Source organism: Phalacrocorax aristotelis, chromosome 2, assembly GCF_949628215.1.
Source record: "Phalacrocorax aristotelis chromosome 2, bGulAri2.1, whole genome shotgun sequence".
NCBI classification, from domain to species: domain Eukaryota; kingdom Metazoa; phylum Chordata; class Aves; order Suliformes; family Phalacrocoracidae; genus Phalacrocorax; species Phalacrocorax aristotelis.
In genome coordinates this window covers 7,429,559-7,442,234 of record NC_134277.1, presented here as the reverse complement: position 1 = coordinate 7,442,234, position 12,676 = coordinate 7,429,559, and the positions used below count along the sequence as shown (strand labels likewise).

Genomic DNA, 12,676 nt, shown 5'->3' with positions numbered 1-12,676 from the left:
GTCACGTGGGTGAAGCCACGCTCCAGCCGCCATCTTAGCACCCTGCCCTCACTTGGAGGCGAAGCCTTCGCTGGTTGTGTGTCGCTGCTGTATAGGCTAGCCTGGCGTGCTCGTCCCCTGGGACGTGGCGGGGTCGTGGTAGTGGTTGTCTTTCAGGTGCTGGGCTACCTGAGTGAGTATCCCTTTAAGATCCTGAAGAAAATAGAATTTTCTTTTAACTAATAACAATGAACATGTGAGCCTTGCAAAACAGAATTTGGAGGCCAGAGAAGGGAGCTGAGAGATAGGGAAGTGTTTGTTATGACTATAACCTTGAAGAGAGCGGAGAGACTGATAAAAGCAAGCATCCCCCCTCAGAAAGTGCTGAGAACTGGGTGATAAAGTGTATAGTCAAGGAGAACAACTAATTGGGGTGTGGATAAGAACAAAAACTAAGTGTCCTTTGGGTGAACTATCCTCATTACAATGCTGAAAATCACACCTGTAGGCCAGAACACCCCTCCAATAAGACCCTTACCCTCTGAGTATATGTGGTAAATTTAAAGGGAGCTGTACCTTTTAGTTGAAATGAGAAAGAAATTAACCAATTATTAGCTGAGGGGTGTGAATATTAGCCGTGACTGACACATTTAACTGTATAAATGCCTAATCATTTCTCAGCATGGTGTGCTAGCTTTGTGGAGTTACCACCTAGCACCCATCTTGGTCCTAAAAAGAATTAAATTAAATACCTGTGCTCTGTGTGTAGTTTGGCGTTTTGCACACCAAGCAAATGAATGTGCTTTTCAGGATAACACCTAGGAGGGGTTGGGCCTGGAGGAGGTGGGGGGCACGGCAGCCACCCCTCAGCTGCAGCCCCTCCGTTTGTGAGGCGAAAGGGGCTGAGGGGGAGCATCTCCCAAAGGGCTGAGGTGCTCTGAAAGGCGTTGGGGAGGATCAACGTGTGATTTTTTTCACTGTGCTCTTTGAGGGCAGTGTTTGGAGCGAGCTTTCATATGTGCACTTACATTTCCCCTTCAGGGGTGGTGGGCAGGTTCTTGCCTGCTTGTGGGTCTGTTAAGACTTAACCTGGGTTTGGAGACTGGGCTGGAAGAATACATGGGGTGTGTGTGTGTAAAACCTGGTACTAAACCCCACCTCAAGCTGAGGTGGTGCTGGAGTGTCGCCTCTAGGCCCCATGATGTCCTAGAGTGGGAGAGGGTATACGGCTACACAGACATTTGGCTGTACAATATAGGCTGCTCAATGTTGCATTTGTATGGGGGGCCCTCAAAGGGTTGAGGCTTGCTCCTGCAATCATTTTGGTGCCTGTAAAAGAGATAAGTGCTCTTTTAATGGGTTACACCTGAAATAATTAACTCCTGTGACCAGCTGTCCCGACAGCAAAGGGATTTTATTCTAACTGCTCTGATGTGTGACTGAAATCATTGCACTGGAGTATTATTTATTCCAGAATGGATGGGCTTCCAGGACTGTCTTTATGTAAAACATTTTACTTAGGCAGTCATGCAGGCTAGGTGGGGGTGCTGCATACTGCAGCTTTGGAAATGGGAACGTCAGGGGTATTGTGAGCTTCTGAACAAGACACTGAACCAGAATTTCAAGAATCTGGGCTCCCTGTGTGCATAAATCAGTCAAGTTTGCTTACTGATAAAATAAGATTGCCATAAAAACAAGTTTACTCTTGAGTTAATTGCTTGAAACTTAGCTAAAGCTATGGCAACAGAGTGACGAAAGTTCCTGTCCCACGATCTCCAAATGTGAAGAAGCTAACAGTAAAGGGTTTTGAAAATCTGTTGCCCTTGAGAGCTAGGGCTTTCTAATATTTGAAGGTTTCATTTTTTCTCTCATGTTTTTCCTGTTTCATTTTTACTATGGCTGCTTTAGGAAAAAAAATAATTTTATCGTTAGAAAATGTGCCTGTGTAATATTTCAGTCTCTTGAAATGTAAATAGAGCAACTTTTCTTAAAACTGAAACTAATCCACTAACAAATCAAAATTTACTGAAATTGTTCTTCCATAATGTCCTTGAGAATTAAACTGAAAGACCTCTCTGAAGGCAAAATGCCTATTCTAAATAAGTTCCAGTCGGTACAAGGCACAGTAATATGCTAGAGGACCCTCAGGAAAGGACAAAGTGTTTGTATGAAAGTGCTTACAAAGGAGTTAGTCCATGCATAAACCTGCGCTGAGTTTTAAATCAAGGTATTCAAGGTCCATGTTTAATTAAGATAACTAATTCAAAGCACTTTGAAATCAGTTTTAAAATATTAGCAGAAAATAATATCGCTAATTTAGTTTGAATGGGTTTATAGAGTAGGTAAGCGGCTAGATAAGGTTATAAACTTTCTGTGATAATGATTTAAAAGATTTAAAGGTTGAAGTTGCATTCGGTGAAATGTCAAGTGCATCACTGCAAGTAGCTAGACAAAATGATCGTGAATTATTTTTTTTAATAGTTTTAATAGTGGCCTCTTGCTAACATGGGATTTTTCTTTCAGTTATTCCTTTAGCTTTATTTGGTTCTCTTGTGGTCCACAGACTTGGAGATATAACAAAAATAACACTCCAGTATAATGATAGGCAGGAGTACAAATCAGCAAGACAAGTAAATAGAAAGCTAATATATACCACATATCAAAGGACAATGAATTTTTTTTAAGTACATCACAGGATCACAGCATGGTGGGGGTTGGAAGGGACCTCTGGAGTTCATCTTGTCCAACCCCCTGCTGGAGCAGGCACACCCAGGGCAGGGGGCACAGGAACGTGTCCAGGTGGGGTTTGAATGTCTTCAGGGAAGGGACTCCACAACCTCTCTGGGCAGCCTGTGCCCCTGCTCTAGCACCTGCACAGCGAAGGGGTTTGTCCTCATATTCAGGGCGAACTTCCTGTGTTCCAACTTGTGCCCATTGCCCTTGGCCTGTCATTTGGCACCACTGGAAAGAGTCTGGCCCCATCCTCTTGACACCCACCCTTCAGATATTTATAGGCATTGATGAGATCCCTGCTCAGTCTTCTCTTCTCCAGGCTGAACAAACCCAGGTCTCTCAGCCTTTCCTCACAAGGGAGATGCTCCAGTCCCCTGATCATCTTGGTAGCTCTCTGCTGGACTCTCTCCAGTAGCTCCCTGTCTGTCTTGAACTGGGGAGCCCAGAACTGGACGCAGCACTCCAGATGTGGCCTCACTGGCGTGGATAGGGTGTTGGTTTCTCCTCCCAAGTAACAAGCGATAGGACAAGAGTACATGGCCTCAAGTTGCACCAGGGGAGGTTTAGATGAGATTTTAGGAAGAATTTTTTCACTGAAAGGGTTGTCAAACATTGGAACAGGCTGCTCAGGGAAGGTACTGAGTCACCATCCATGGGGGGATTTAAGACACATGTAGATGTGGTGCTTTGGGACATGGTTTAGTGGTGGGACTTGGCAGTGGTAGCTTAACAGTTGGACTTGATGATCTTAAATGTCTCTTCCAACCTAAATGATTCTATGATTCTGCTGTTTTATTGAGGATGAATGGTGAATTCTTGAGGAGTTACTGTTGTGTACTCATCATTAGTGGTACTAGCTAGTGCTTTTTGGCACTGTCTTAAGGACTGTCACTTCCAGGAGACAAGGTGCCTACCTACCCGCTGGTGGTGGCTGGATTGGTGTGGGACACTACAGAGTTTGGGTCTGAAACTGTGGAGTGGTGTAGAGGAAATGATGTTTGCCCAGAGGGATTAAAATAGCATTGCATTCCCTCTTTTTTTTTTCTATTTTTGTGGACCTAACAAAGTACTGTGGTACACTTACAGCTGTGAATGTCCTTCAGCGGAAGTGCAGGCTCTGACAGACCTGTGCAAACATCTCCAGATATAGTATCCTCCATAAAGGACAACAGAAGTCAGTGGAATTGTATGAAGGATCAATGGTTTGAAGTTGTGTTGGATGCAAAGAAAATAGTAGTTTCTCTTAGAAATGATAACACTGCTATCTCTTTGACAACAGGATTTTATTTGCATATTGGTATTAACTCTTTTTTCAAGATGTCTTATGAGGGGATGTTTTATTTTTCTTGCTGAGAAGAGTTTGTGTCTAGAAGGGCATACACCACAGCTGAGCATCTTTGGCGTCTTTTTTTTCTTTGCTCGCGTTTTTTGTGTGTGTGGATGGTGTGGTTTTGAGGCAATGGTGGTAACTGGGGATGTGTGTTTGCACAGATCATGAAGGGCTTTGTGGGCTGTCCACCTGATCCTCATTTTGCTGTCCTTTCAGGGCTCAGGTAGATATGGAACAGTTCAGAAGAGCCAGTGGTTGCCAGGTGTATAGCTTGAAATGAAAGGGGGAGAAATTTCATGTCTCCAGTTTTTCTGAAGCCTACATTTGAGAAAGATCCCTGTCTGAATACTTGCAGCCAGAAGCGGGTGATACATAGATCATGTTTTTGTCATTGAAAAGCACCCACAAAAGAGGGTCTTCTTCTAAAGATCTTGCAGGAGGGGAGACCAGGAATAACTAGTCACTTTTAAAAACTTGCATAGGTTTGTGGTGCAGTTGTGCCATGAGAGAAAATGTTAAACCCTATCTATAAAAAGTAGTTGTACTACTACAGTTATATTTGTGTAGCTGAAATGGTTGTATCCCCTTTGTGCATATACAGCTGTAACAGCAGAAAACTGCATTATACTTCTGGAAGGAATGTTGATATATGGTATTGGGGAGCTAAGTAAGTATTTCAGACTTCTGTTTCCTGATGAAATACTGGGGATAGATGGGAACCAACAATATGTTATTATAGAATTTATATGTAGGACAAAGGTGACATTTGCTAAGTCCCATTAAAACGACAATAGAAACAAGCAGAGGTTTTATTTATTGATCTTAAAAATACACACATCAGAAAGTATCTTGAACATCTTTTTTTCGAGGAAAGTGAATGATGAAATCATACGCTAAGTGTACCAATCACCTTCAATACTGTTTCATTTGTTACTTGTTTATTGTCAAATATCACCATACTGAAATTTAGCCTAGTTGCTTCATCAGTAGTTCTACTAGTCTTTGTTATAGCTCTTTCAGATATTTCCAATATTTCTGTGATAAAATCTTAGTTTCTAAAATCACTAATCTGAAAATAGGAAAAAAAAAAGATTAAATGGCTCTTATGTCTCAGATAATAGAAGTGAGTATCTGTCATTGCAGCCCAGCATGTTCATGAGAACATCTCATTTTACACTGTACTGTAAAACATCAGATCATATAGTAAGGATCTTCCTTGGCTAATAAAATTAGTAGACCCTCAGCAGGTCAATCAGTGTAACTAGGAAGACTACTTTGCTGTTTTTAGTCAAGTTTTTGAGTAAGTTTTATTTATTACTGAATGTCCTCATTGTGAGACATATAATCCAAGCCTTCTTGCTGCTTCAGAAATTCTTGGCCCTTTCTTATTAGGGAAAGGGTAAAAGTTCAGTTTATTGCAGTCTGGCATGCATTTTGTAGAAGAAATATGTTGATGTGTCCAGACTGCTGAAGCGGCTGATTTCAGAGGAGGCTTTTGGCAGGTGCTTGAAAAGTTGCTGCCGTTCTCTTTGCTGAAACTGTTCAACATGCTTGAACTTCCCAGATGACTGAGCACAGATAGTTCACTGGCTCCATCTGACTCCTTGGGTTGCAGTGTGCTGTTTCCCTTTGAAATCGGTCTCTGATTGTCAAAACTGCATGGTCTGTCCTTGCAGTGGGAAAGATCCCAGGTAACCCCTTGACAAGGGGCTTGCCCCAGGCGGTGAATTCCCAGGTGGGTACGCCATGGTGAGTTGTCTTGTACGTTGCTATTGCTGGTCATCTCCAGTTTGACCTTTCTGACAGGAACATGTTCTCTAAATGACTTTGGTCTACTAATTTTTTTATTAATTAAAACAGCATTGACCGTTGTTTCTGGGAGAACAGATTCATATTCACCTACAAGAGAAATTCATATATGCACATTACTGTGGTGGCAAAAACTAAGGGTATAATTTCTGTGGCATAAACTCAATGGAAGAGCTTTAACAGATGAGTTTCTCTGTACTTTCCATCTGTGGCTGAGAGTAGTGCAAGTTCCTCTGATGCCAGGTTATGGAGTAGAAATATTTCATGCTTGGTTTTGCAGTTTTGAGGACATAAATGGTACCCTAGGGTTGGTCAAATAAGAATGGAGATTTATGAAGTCAATATTGATCTAACCAGTACTCTTAAGACTCATTAACAACACAGACTGAGAATTGACTTTCAGTAATTATTTTCTTGTAAGCAAAAATTCTTAAGGTGAGCAGGGACTTGCCCCATGTGTTGGCAGGTGCTGTGATTTGGAAGACAAAAATGTGCTGTTTGATACTGTTTGAAGCTTGTATTCACAATTTAAAAATACCGTGACCGCTTCTAGATGAAACAAATTGTGAATTTCTTTCTTCTTGATGAGGGATCATTAACATATAGGCTTGTATTTTAATATTTTACTGCAATTTTGCTATTGTAGCCACTGTAATGGTATAAAGAGGCTTATCACACTAGTGTTGCCTGAATGATCGCTTAGAGTTAAAATGTGCTTGCTCCATGAATGGCATAGAGTAGCTGTAAAAGTGAGAGACGATATGGTCAGTATGAAAGTTACTGTTAGAAATGTAGAAGGTATTAGGGACAGAAATGCTAATGCTACTCTAATTACATGTAGCAGCCCTCAAATTACTGAACATGACTGGCTTTCTCTGCCATGAAAATGAAGAGAAATTGAACTATTATAAATAGAAACATTACACTAAGGAGAAACAGTGCTGTTGACATTGCAAGTATTAATGAAATACACTTCAGTTAAATACAGTTTAAAGTAGGAGTTGTGCAGAATGCTGACCTTATTTACAGGGCTGGGTTATAGGAACTGTGTCCGTTGCAGTATGAGCTATGAAGCGTATTAAAGTGAAAAAAAGTAGACATAGAAGAGTGCTGGTGATATTCTGAAACAGAATATTCAAATAGCCCTTTTAAAAGTATTGTAACCCTGAATTTGAAGCTCCTTCAAACAGGATGCTGCCTTTAAAAAAAACAACAGCACAACGCCCCCTTTGTAACTGCTTTTCATACCATCTGTATAAGGAACTATTTGAAGATGTCAGACCTGGCTGATTTACTTGCAGTAAATGAACCTGTACAACAGGGCTTCGGCTAAGGAGGGGCTTTCACTGCTGTCTTTGGCTCCCACTGCTGAAGCAACACCACCAGCACTGATTTTTTTCTGCTCCCTGGGTTGGCCACGTAGGGTTGATCTGATAAGAGCTGCTTTGCAGCATGGCTCTGGGAGTGAGAACTCTGTCAGCTCACATCATCTGCTCTCCTGCAGTGTTACCAGGAGAAAGGAGACTAAAGCGCATGCAGAGCTCAGAAGTGTGGATATGTTTGTGCTATGTCTATACGCTGAAGTGTGCTAACAGAATTTCCTGGGGTGAAGCCATCCATAGAGATAAGAACACATAGTTCTCTATCATGGAACAGTGAGAATCAAAGTTATGACTGGACTTTATCCAGAAGATAAAGCTAAGCTTGGGTGGCTGCGAAAAGTCCACTCGCAAAACAGATCCCACTGTGTTCTGCAGATTCTTGTTCGTGTTCTGCTCGTTCTGCATATGTGAGAGAAAAAGTGAGAGAACGAACTGAGAAACTCTGAGGTGATGCAGCTTGGCATATTCTTGTGGACGTAATTGCGCTCTTGGCTGAACTGGCATTGATAGGCAACATCAGGTTTTATCTTGAACCTTAACTTACCTTGAACCTTACGAACAGGTCATCAGAAGAATTGTGATCTGGCTTGAGTTGATCAGAGAATTCAAAGTAATGCATCTAGTCCAGTTTTAATAGTCTGGACTGGTTTTGAGTTCAGGTTTGATTTGACTCCTTGGCTACAGGTGCGGCACACAAAATTGAGCAATAACGTCTAGAAATGTGAGAGTCCTGAACCACTGTGTGTTAAATTAACACACATTCAGCACTCTCCACGCTTCTAAACAAAGCTTTAATTAGACAGATATTTGGTCTGTTGTTTGTTTTTTGTTTGTTTTGTTCTTTTTTTTTTTTTTTTAATGTGCATAGTGGCCTTGTTGCAGGGATGTTTACCATTTGGCCTTTTTCATATGCTGTCATTATAGACAGATACTTCTAAGGTTCTGGGGTGACAAAAGTTAATCTTGTTTCAAGTTAGCTTGGGAAATTCTTGGAAGAGATTTCTGCAGTCAGAGCCCCAGTGTTTATTCTGCTGAATGCTCCCATTTAATTCCTAAAGTAAATACTGTTTTTTCAGCTTCTTAGCCCATAAGTAATGAATACACTTTTGTACTATCCCCTCGCTAGTGACTTTCAAATCTTGTGCTCTTTGTTCTCAAATAATCAGGAATGGGCAGAAGCATGAGCATGGCTGTATGTATTGGGGAAGGAACAGAAGAAAGTTGGTTTCAGGTGACTTCTTCAGGTTACTAATCCACCAGTGAAAAACCTAGAGAAGTCAGAGAATCTTAAGTTCTGTTTAAAGGTCCGCAATTTTGTGACTCTGGCAATCAGGTAGTGACATACAGAGCTAAAAGTCCTCAAGGAAACTTGGGAGTTAACATTCCAGCAGTGGTGCAATAAACCTGAAGTGCTCAAAATCCCTGTGGTACCACAGAAGGACAGCTTGTCTGTCTGGCAGAAACAAGTTAGGGTTTTACTAGTTACAATAAAGACCTTTGGCAGGGATTTTAAGACCACGAGGGACTAAAGGTGCCCTCCTTCCATTATGATTGAATCTCACAAAGTTTTTATGTCTGGTCTCTGAGGTTTGTGTTATGTATGTGTGGGGTTGTGGTGGTGCTGTTGTTGTAGTCCCATTCCCAGCCCAGCCATAATCTTACCCCCTAGACAGGGAAACAATTTGCTGCCAGTACAAAGTCCTAGTACGTACATGGACAGCCTTTTGGTACTAGGTGGAATTTCTGGGTAGTTTAAGCTCTTAACTTAAGCAGTGTAGGGCAGTGGGCTATCCCGATATAGCAGTGTTAATTTCTGCTTGACATACTCGTGGAAACTGATGCATATAACAGGTTCAAAGTGCTGAGCTACACAATAGGTTTTCCCAGCTTCCACAGGAATGTGTAAGATCAACTTTCAGGACATTGAGAACTCAGCATAACAAAAAACCCCCAAACTTCAGCTCCTTTTAACAGTAATATTAATCCTTTCCACACAGGTTGTTTAAAGATAGAAGTTCAGTGCAGTAGGTTATGTGGTTTTGTGAATGTTTTGGGTTATGTGTATGTATATGGAAATATTTGTATGTGAACTTCCAGCCCTACTGAATTTTAAACTTCCCAGAAACTGTGCAGTCCTACTTTCTTATGTCTCTTCTCTAATCTTCAAATGGTGTCCTTGCAAAAATTCTGCTCTGATTACATTCATTATATCTGAAGCTTCATTTGAATTTAATCTGAATACAGACGTCTGCATTCTTTCTTTAACTGACTTACATTTTTGCTGTAGCTGATTAGATGGGCTTTTTGTCTTCAAGTTAGTTGCCTTTTCATACCTGATAAAATAAGCTTGTGTGAGTATATATATGTATCTTCCTCACAGAGATTTAAATTATTTCAATATAAGAATTTCTAGCCATTTGGATGAAAGAATGTTGAAGAAGAGAAACTGTTCTATAGTTCATAACTGTGTGCTTTTTAATTTGTTTTGATGATATAATCTGACAGAAAATCTAGAACTGCTGAAAAATATAGAGGAAAATGTAAGGAATGAAATAAACTAAGTTCTGCATTTGTTGAGCTAAATCCTATTATGAGAGGTGAATGAAGCATGTTTTTCGTATTGCAATTAAATTCAGAAGACAATGTCATTAATTGACTTGGCGTTCTCAATATCACTTTAACTTGGAAAGTAGATGAAAATATATCAGTGTAGTATTGTAAGCAGCAGTCTAACTAAAAACTTTAAAATATCTGGAAGTTTCTTATATAAAATCTGTCTGACGTAGCAGGTAGATGAGTGATACATATCATTACTTGTTTTTCTACTTCTGTACTTTCCAAGCAATATGCCATTAAAACACTTTCAAAATGGGACCTATTGTTCAAAGCTTCTATCTTAGTTACCCGCTATAACTCTTAGTATAAGTTATTTTTTAACAAAACCCCAACTTGTACTAGTCACTTGATATTTGCCACTGCTTCCTGTAGTCTTGTAGGACACATTTCTTTACGCAGATAAAGAAGAAGGGAAAAAGAGGCAGAAGACCCAGATTTGCTTGTTCTAATAGAAGCATTCAAGAGAGCAAAAATGTTACAGGATACATTGCAAAAGAACACTGATGGTAGACATGAAGTACGTGGCTCCTGTAAGAGTTACCGTTTATGTTTATAATTCTACTTTACTGACCTTATCTCAAATACATTCATCTGTTTCAAATTCACCTTAAGTGTTTCACTGCCGTGAAGCTAATTGATGTAAGCATAAGACCACCTTTCAGTGAAATGAACGAAAAACCAAAATGACAGAAAAGGAACTCGCTTTGTACCTCTGTTGAAGCTGAGCATAAAAAGAACAAAGCTAGGAGTTATGCAAGATTTAAAGCATTAGTCTATACATCTACATTTGCATTGTTTCCTATAATTCTTTTAAATATAAGCATACCTGTTTTAAATACAATAATGTGTGACTGCAGTTTTTGCTTCTGTTTTATGTGGTCATACTGCTCCTCAAGTAAGCTTACATCCATCTTGGTTGGCTGCTTATCATGATCTGAAGCCTGTTGCTCTGAGGTATGAGTCACTAAAAAAATACCAGTCATGTATTTGTAAGCCTTCGCCAGCTGTTCCAACAAGGAAGAAAAAGTCATGCAGAAGCAGGACGTTTTCTTCATTGTGTTGGCAAAGAAGTAAATTGAGTATGAAGCATCTGAAATCTTCCTAAATGAAGAAGTAATTTTCTTTTATGTATGCTGACTTCTTTTAGAAGCTGCGTGGTTCACTGTGAAGTTGTGGTTTTCAGTCAGCTTGTTCTAATGCAGTGCGTCTGGAGCTACTGCATGCAGAGTTCATGATTATAACTGGATAGTTGGATTTAATATTGACTTAAGGTAGTGAGCATATGAAGCTTTGCCAAAAAAAACAGTGAAATGTAAAACCCCATTGAACACAGGTGCACAAAGGGCTGGGTAATACTGGTTTATGTAGTAATGTTAATTCTTAAAGGGTTGCTGTCATGGTGACCTCCCCAAGACAGTAGTTCCACCAGGGAAATCTTTCTGCAAGTTTCTTTCCATGTATTTTGTGTCTTTCCCCTCCACCCTCTCTTCCTTAACTTTCATCCAGTTTCATTCTTGCTGCCACTCCTTGGGGGAGGGGAGTGGGAGGGAGGATTTGTTATACCTGAATAATTTTGTGCTTATTGCTCCCTTTTAAGAATGTGTTAAAAGTATTCAGGCCTGGGTGCAGAGTCAAAACAGTACGTGCCAATGGCACTTGGAATTGGGAGGCTGGAGATAGGAATGCCTTACTCTGACCCATTCAGTTTTTCTGCCTTTCTATAAAATGAAATAAACTGTAGAAGTAATCGTTTCCTTACTGAGAGCTGAGCAAACTCTTCAAATACATGGTAAGCCACAGTTTAAAACTTACCATACATGTTACAGTATTATCTAACAATGAGGCAAAAATTTTAAAAATACATGGCTTTTGATCATATCAAAGTACGAGACTGTGTCTGGACTATGAACTGCAAGTTTCTCTCCCTCAAATATGTCCATCTGATGCTGTTGCAAGGGCCCAAGAGAGTAGTATATGAAAAAATAATGCAGTTAAACAGTTTTTTTTAGTATAATTGTGCATCTGCTACGTCTCTTGCAATGAAAAACGTTGCATAAAAAAACATTGTGAAGGGGCAGGGTGTGGAAAGAATGCCGGTGTGCTGTATTTTTCCAGAAATTATGCAATGATTTGCATCATAAATGATTTACTGAATCAGGATCAAATCCTACAGATCTTGGAATCCCTTTGGAAGTTGAGCGTACGCAGGTGACAAGACTCTAGTTATGCAGTGCATAGAGTTCTGGTAAGGCTCAGGAGGCTCACATGTGTAAGTCTGCTGTAATTCACTTAATAATTGCCTTTGCCTTCCCGATATGCTTGTGCCTTGCAGATCCTGTTGCCTACCTCAACTGCAGTCGTCTTCTGCCCTAGCCAGGGAAAGAACAGTAAAATCAATACTTTGTCAGGCACTGTAGATACTCTTCAAGTTAGCTTCTGTCTTGACCCTGGAAAAAGCATGTGTCATGTTGGAGTTGTTCTGATGTATCATGGCTTTGGTAGATCTACTTTGATATTCAGCCTTCAGTAGTGACAAACACTTGTAGAAAGGAGTACCTCAGTTGCCTTGTTTGTTCAGTGTTCTGAGTTGTTGGCACATGGAGTCCTCTTTTGGACCTTCAGGCAGTTGGTTTATACATTGGGGCAGGAGATTTAACTAACCTCGTTACAGTTTGAGCTGGCATTCAATACAAACATTATTAATGGTCATAAAAGTTACCCGACGTTTTTAAAATTCCAGTCACACTGTTTGACTCGCTGACCTCCTGTGAAAGTGACTTGTGCAACGTGACTATGTGTTGCAGAAAGAATTACCGGGATAGCATCT

The 12,676-nt window shown here is 40.4% G+C and overlaps 2 protein-coding genes across 2 annotated transcripts in view; one reads left to right on the top strand and one right to left on the bottom strand.

The window, feature by feature from the left end:
• The first annotated feature begins 12 nt into the window (after nucleotides 1–12).
• Nucleotides 13–12,676, top strand: part of XYLB (xylulokinase) — a 106,158-nt gene continuing 93,494 nt past the window's right edge. Inside the window, exon 1 of the mRNA XM_075082271.1 lies at nucleotides 13–172. The gene's annotated coding sequence lies outside the window, so the exon portion shown is untranslated. The remainder of the gene's footprint in view (nucleotides 173–12,676) is intronic.
• Nucleotides 4,818–10,904, bottom strand: C2H9orf152 (chromosome 2 C9orf152 homolog). Its single transcript, XM_075082278.1, has 2 exons — nucleotides 10,676–10,904; nucleotides 4,818–5,941 (listed from the first exon to the last, which is right to left on the bottom strand). The coding sequence occupies exons 1-2, from the start codon at nucleotides 10,902–10,904 to the stop codon at nucleotides 5,370–5,372; spliced, it is 801 nt and encodes a 266-aa protein (XP_074938379.1). The 3' UTR covers nucleotides 4,818–5,369.

Bases quoted from the DNA above. Each gene is read 5' to 3' on its own strand.
- C2H9orf152 (XM_075082278.1), bottom strand. From the start codon at position 10,904: ATGAAGAAAACGTCCTGCTTCTGCATGACTTTTTCTTCCTTGTTGGAA. The intron at 5,942-10,675 runs GTATGCTTATAT...TTTCTCTTGTAG, and splicing joins CATTATTGTATTTAAAACAG to GTGAATATGAATCTGTTCTC.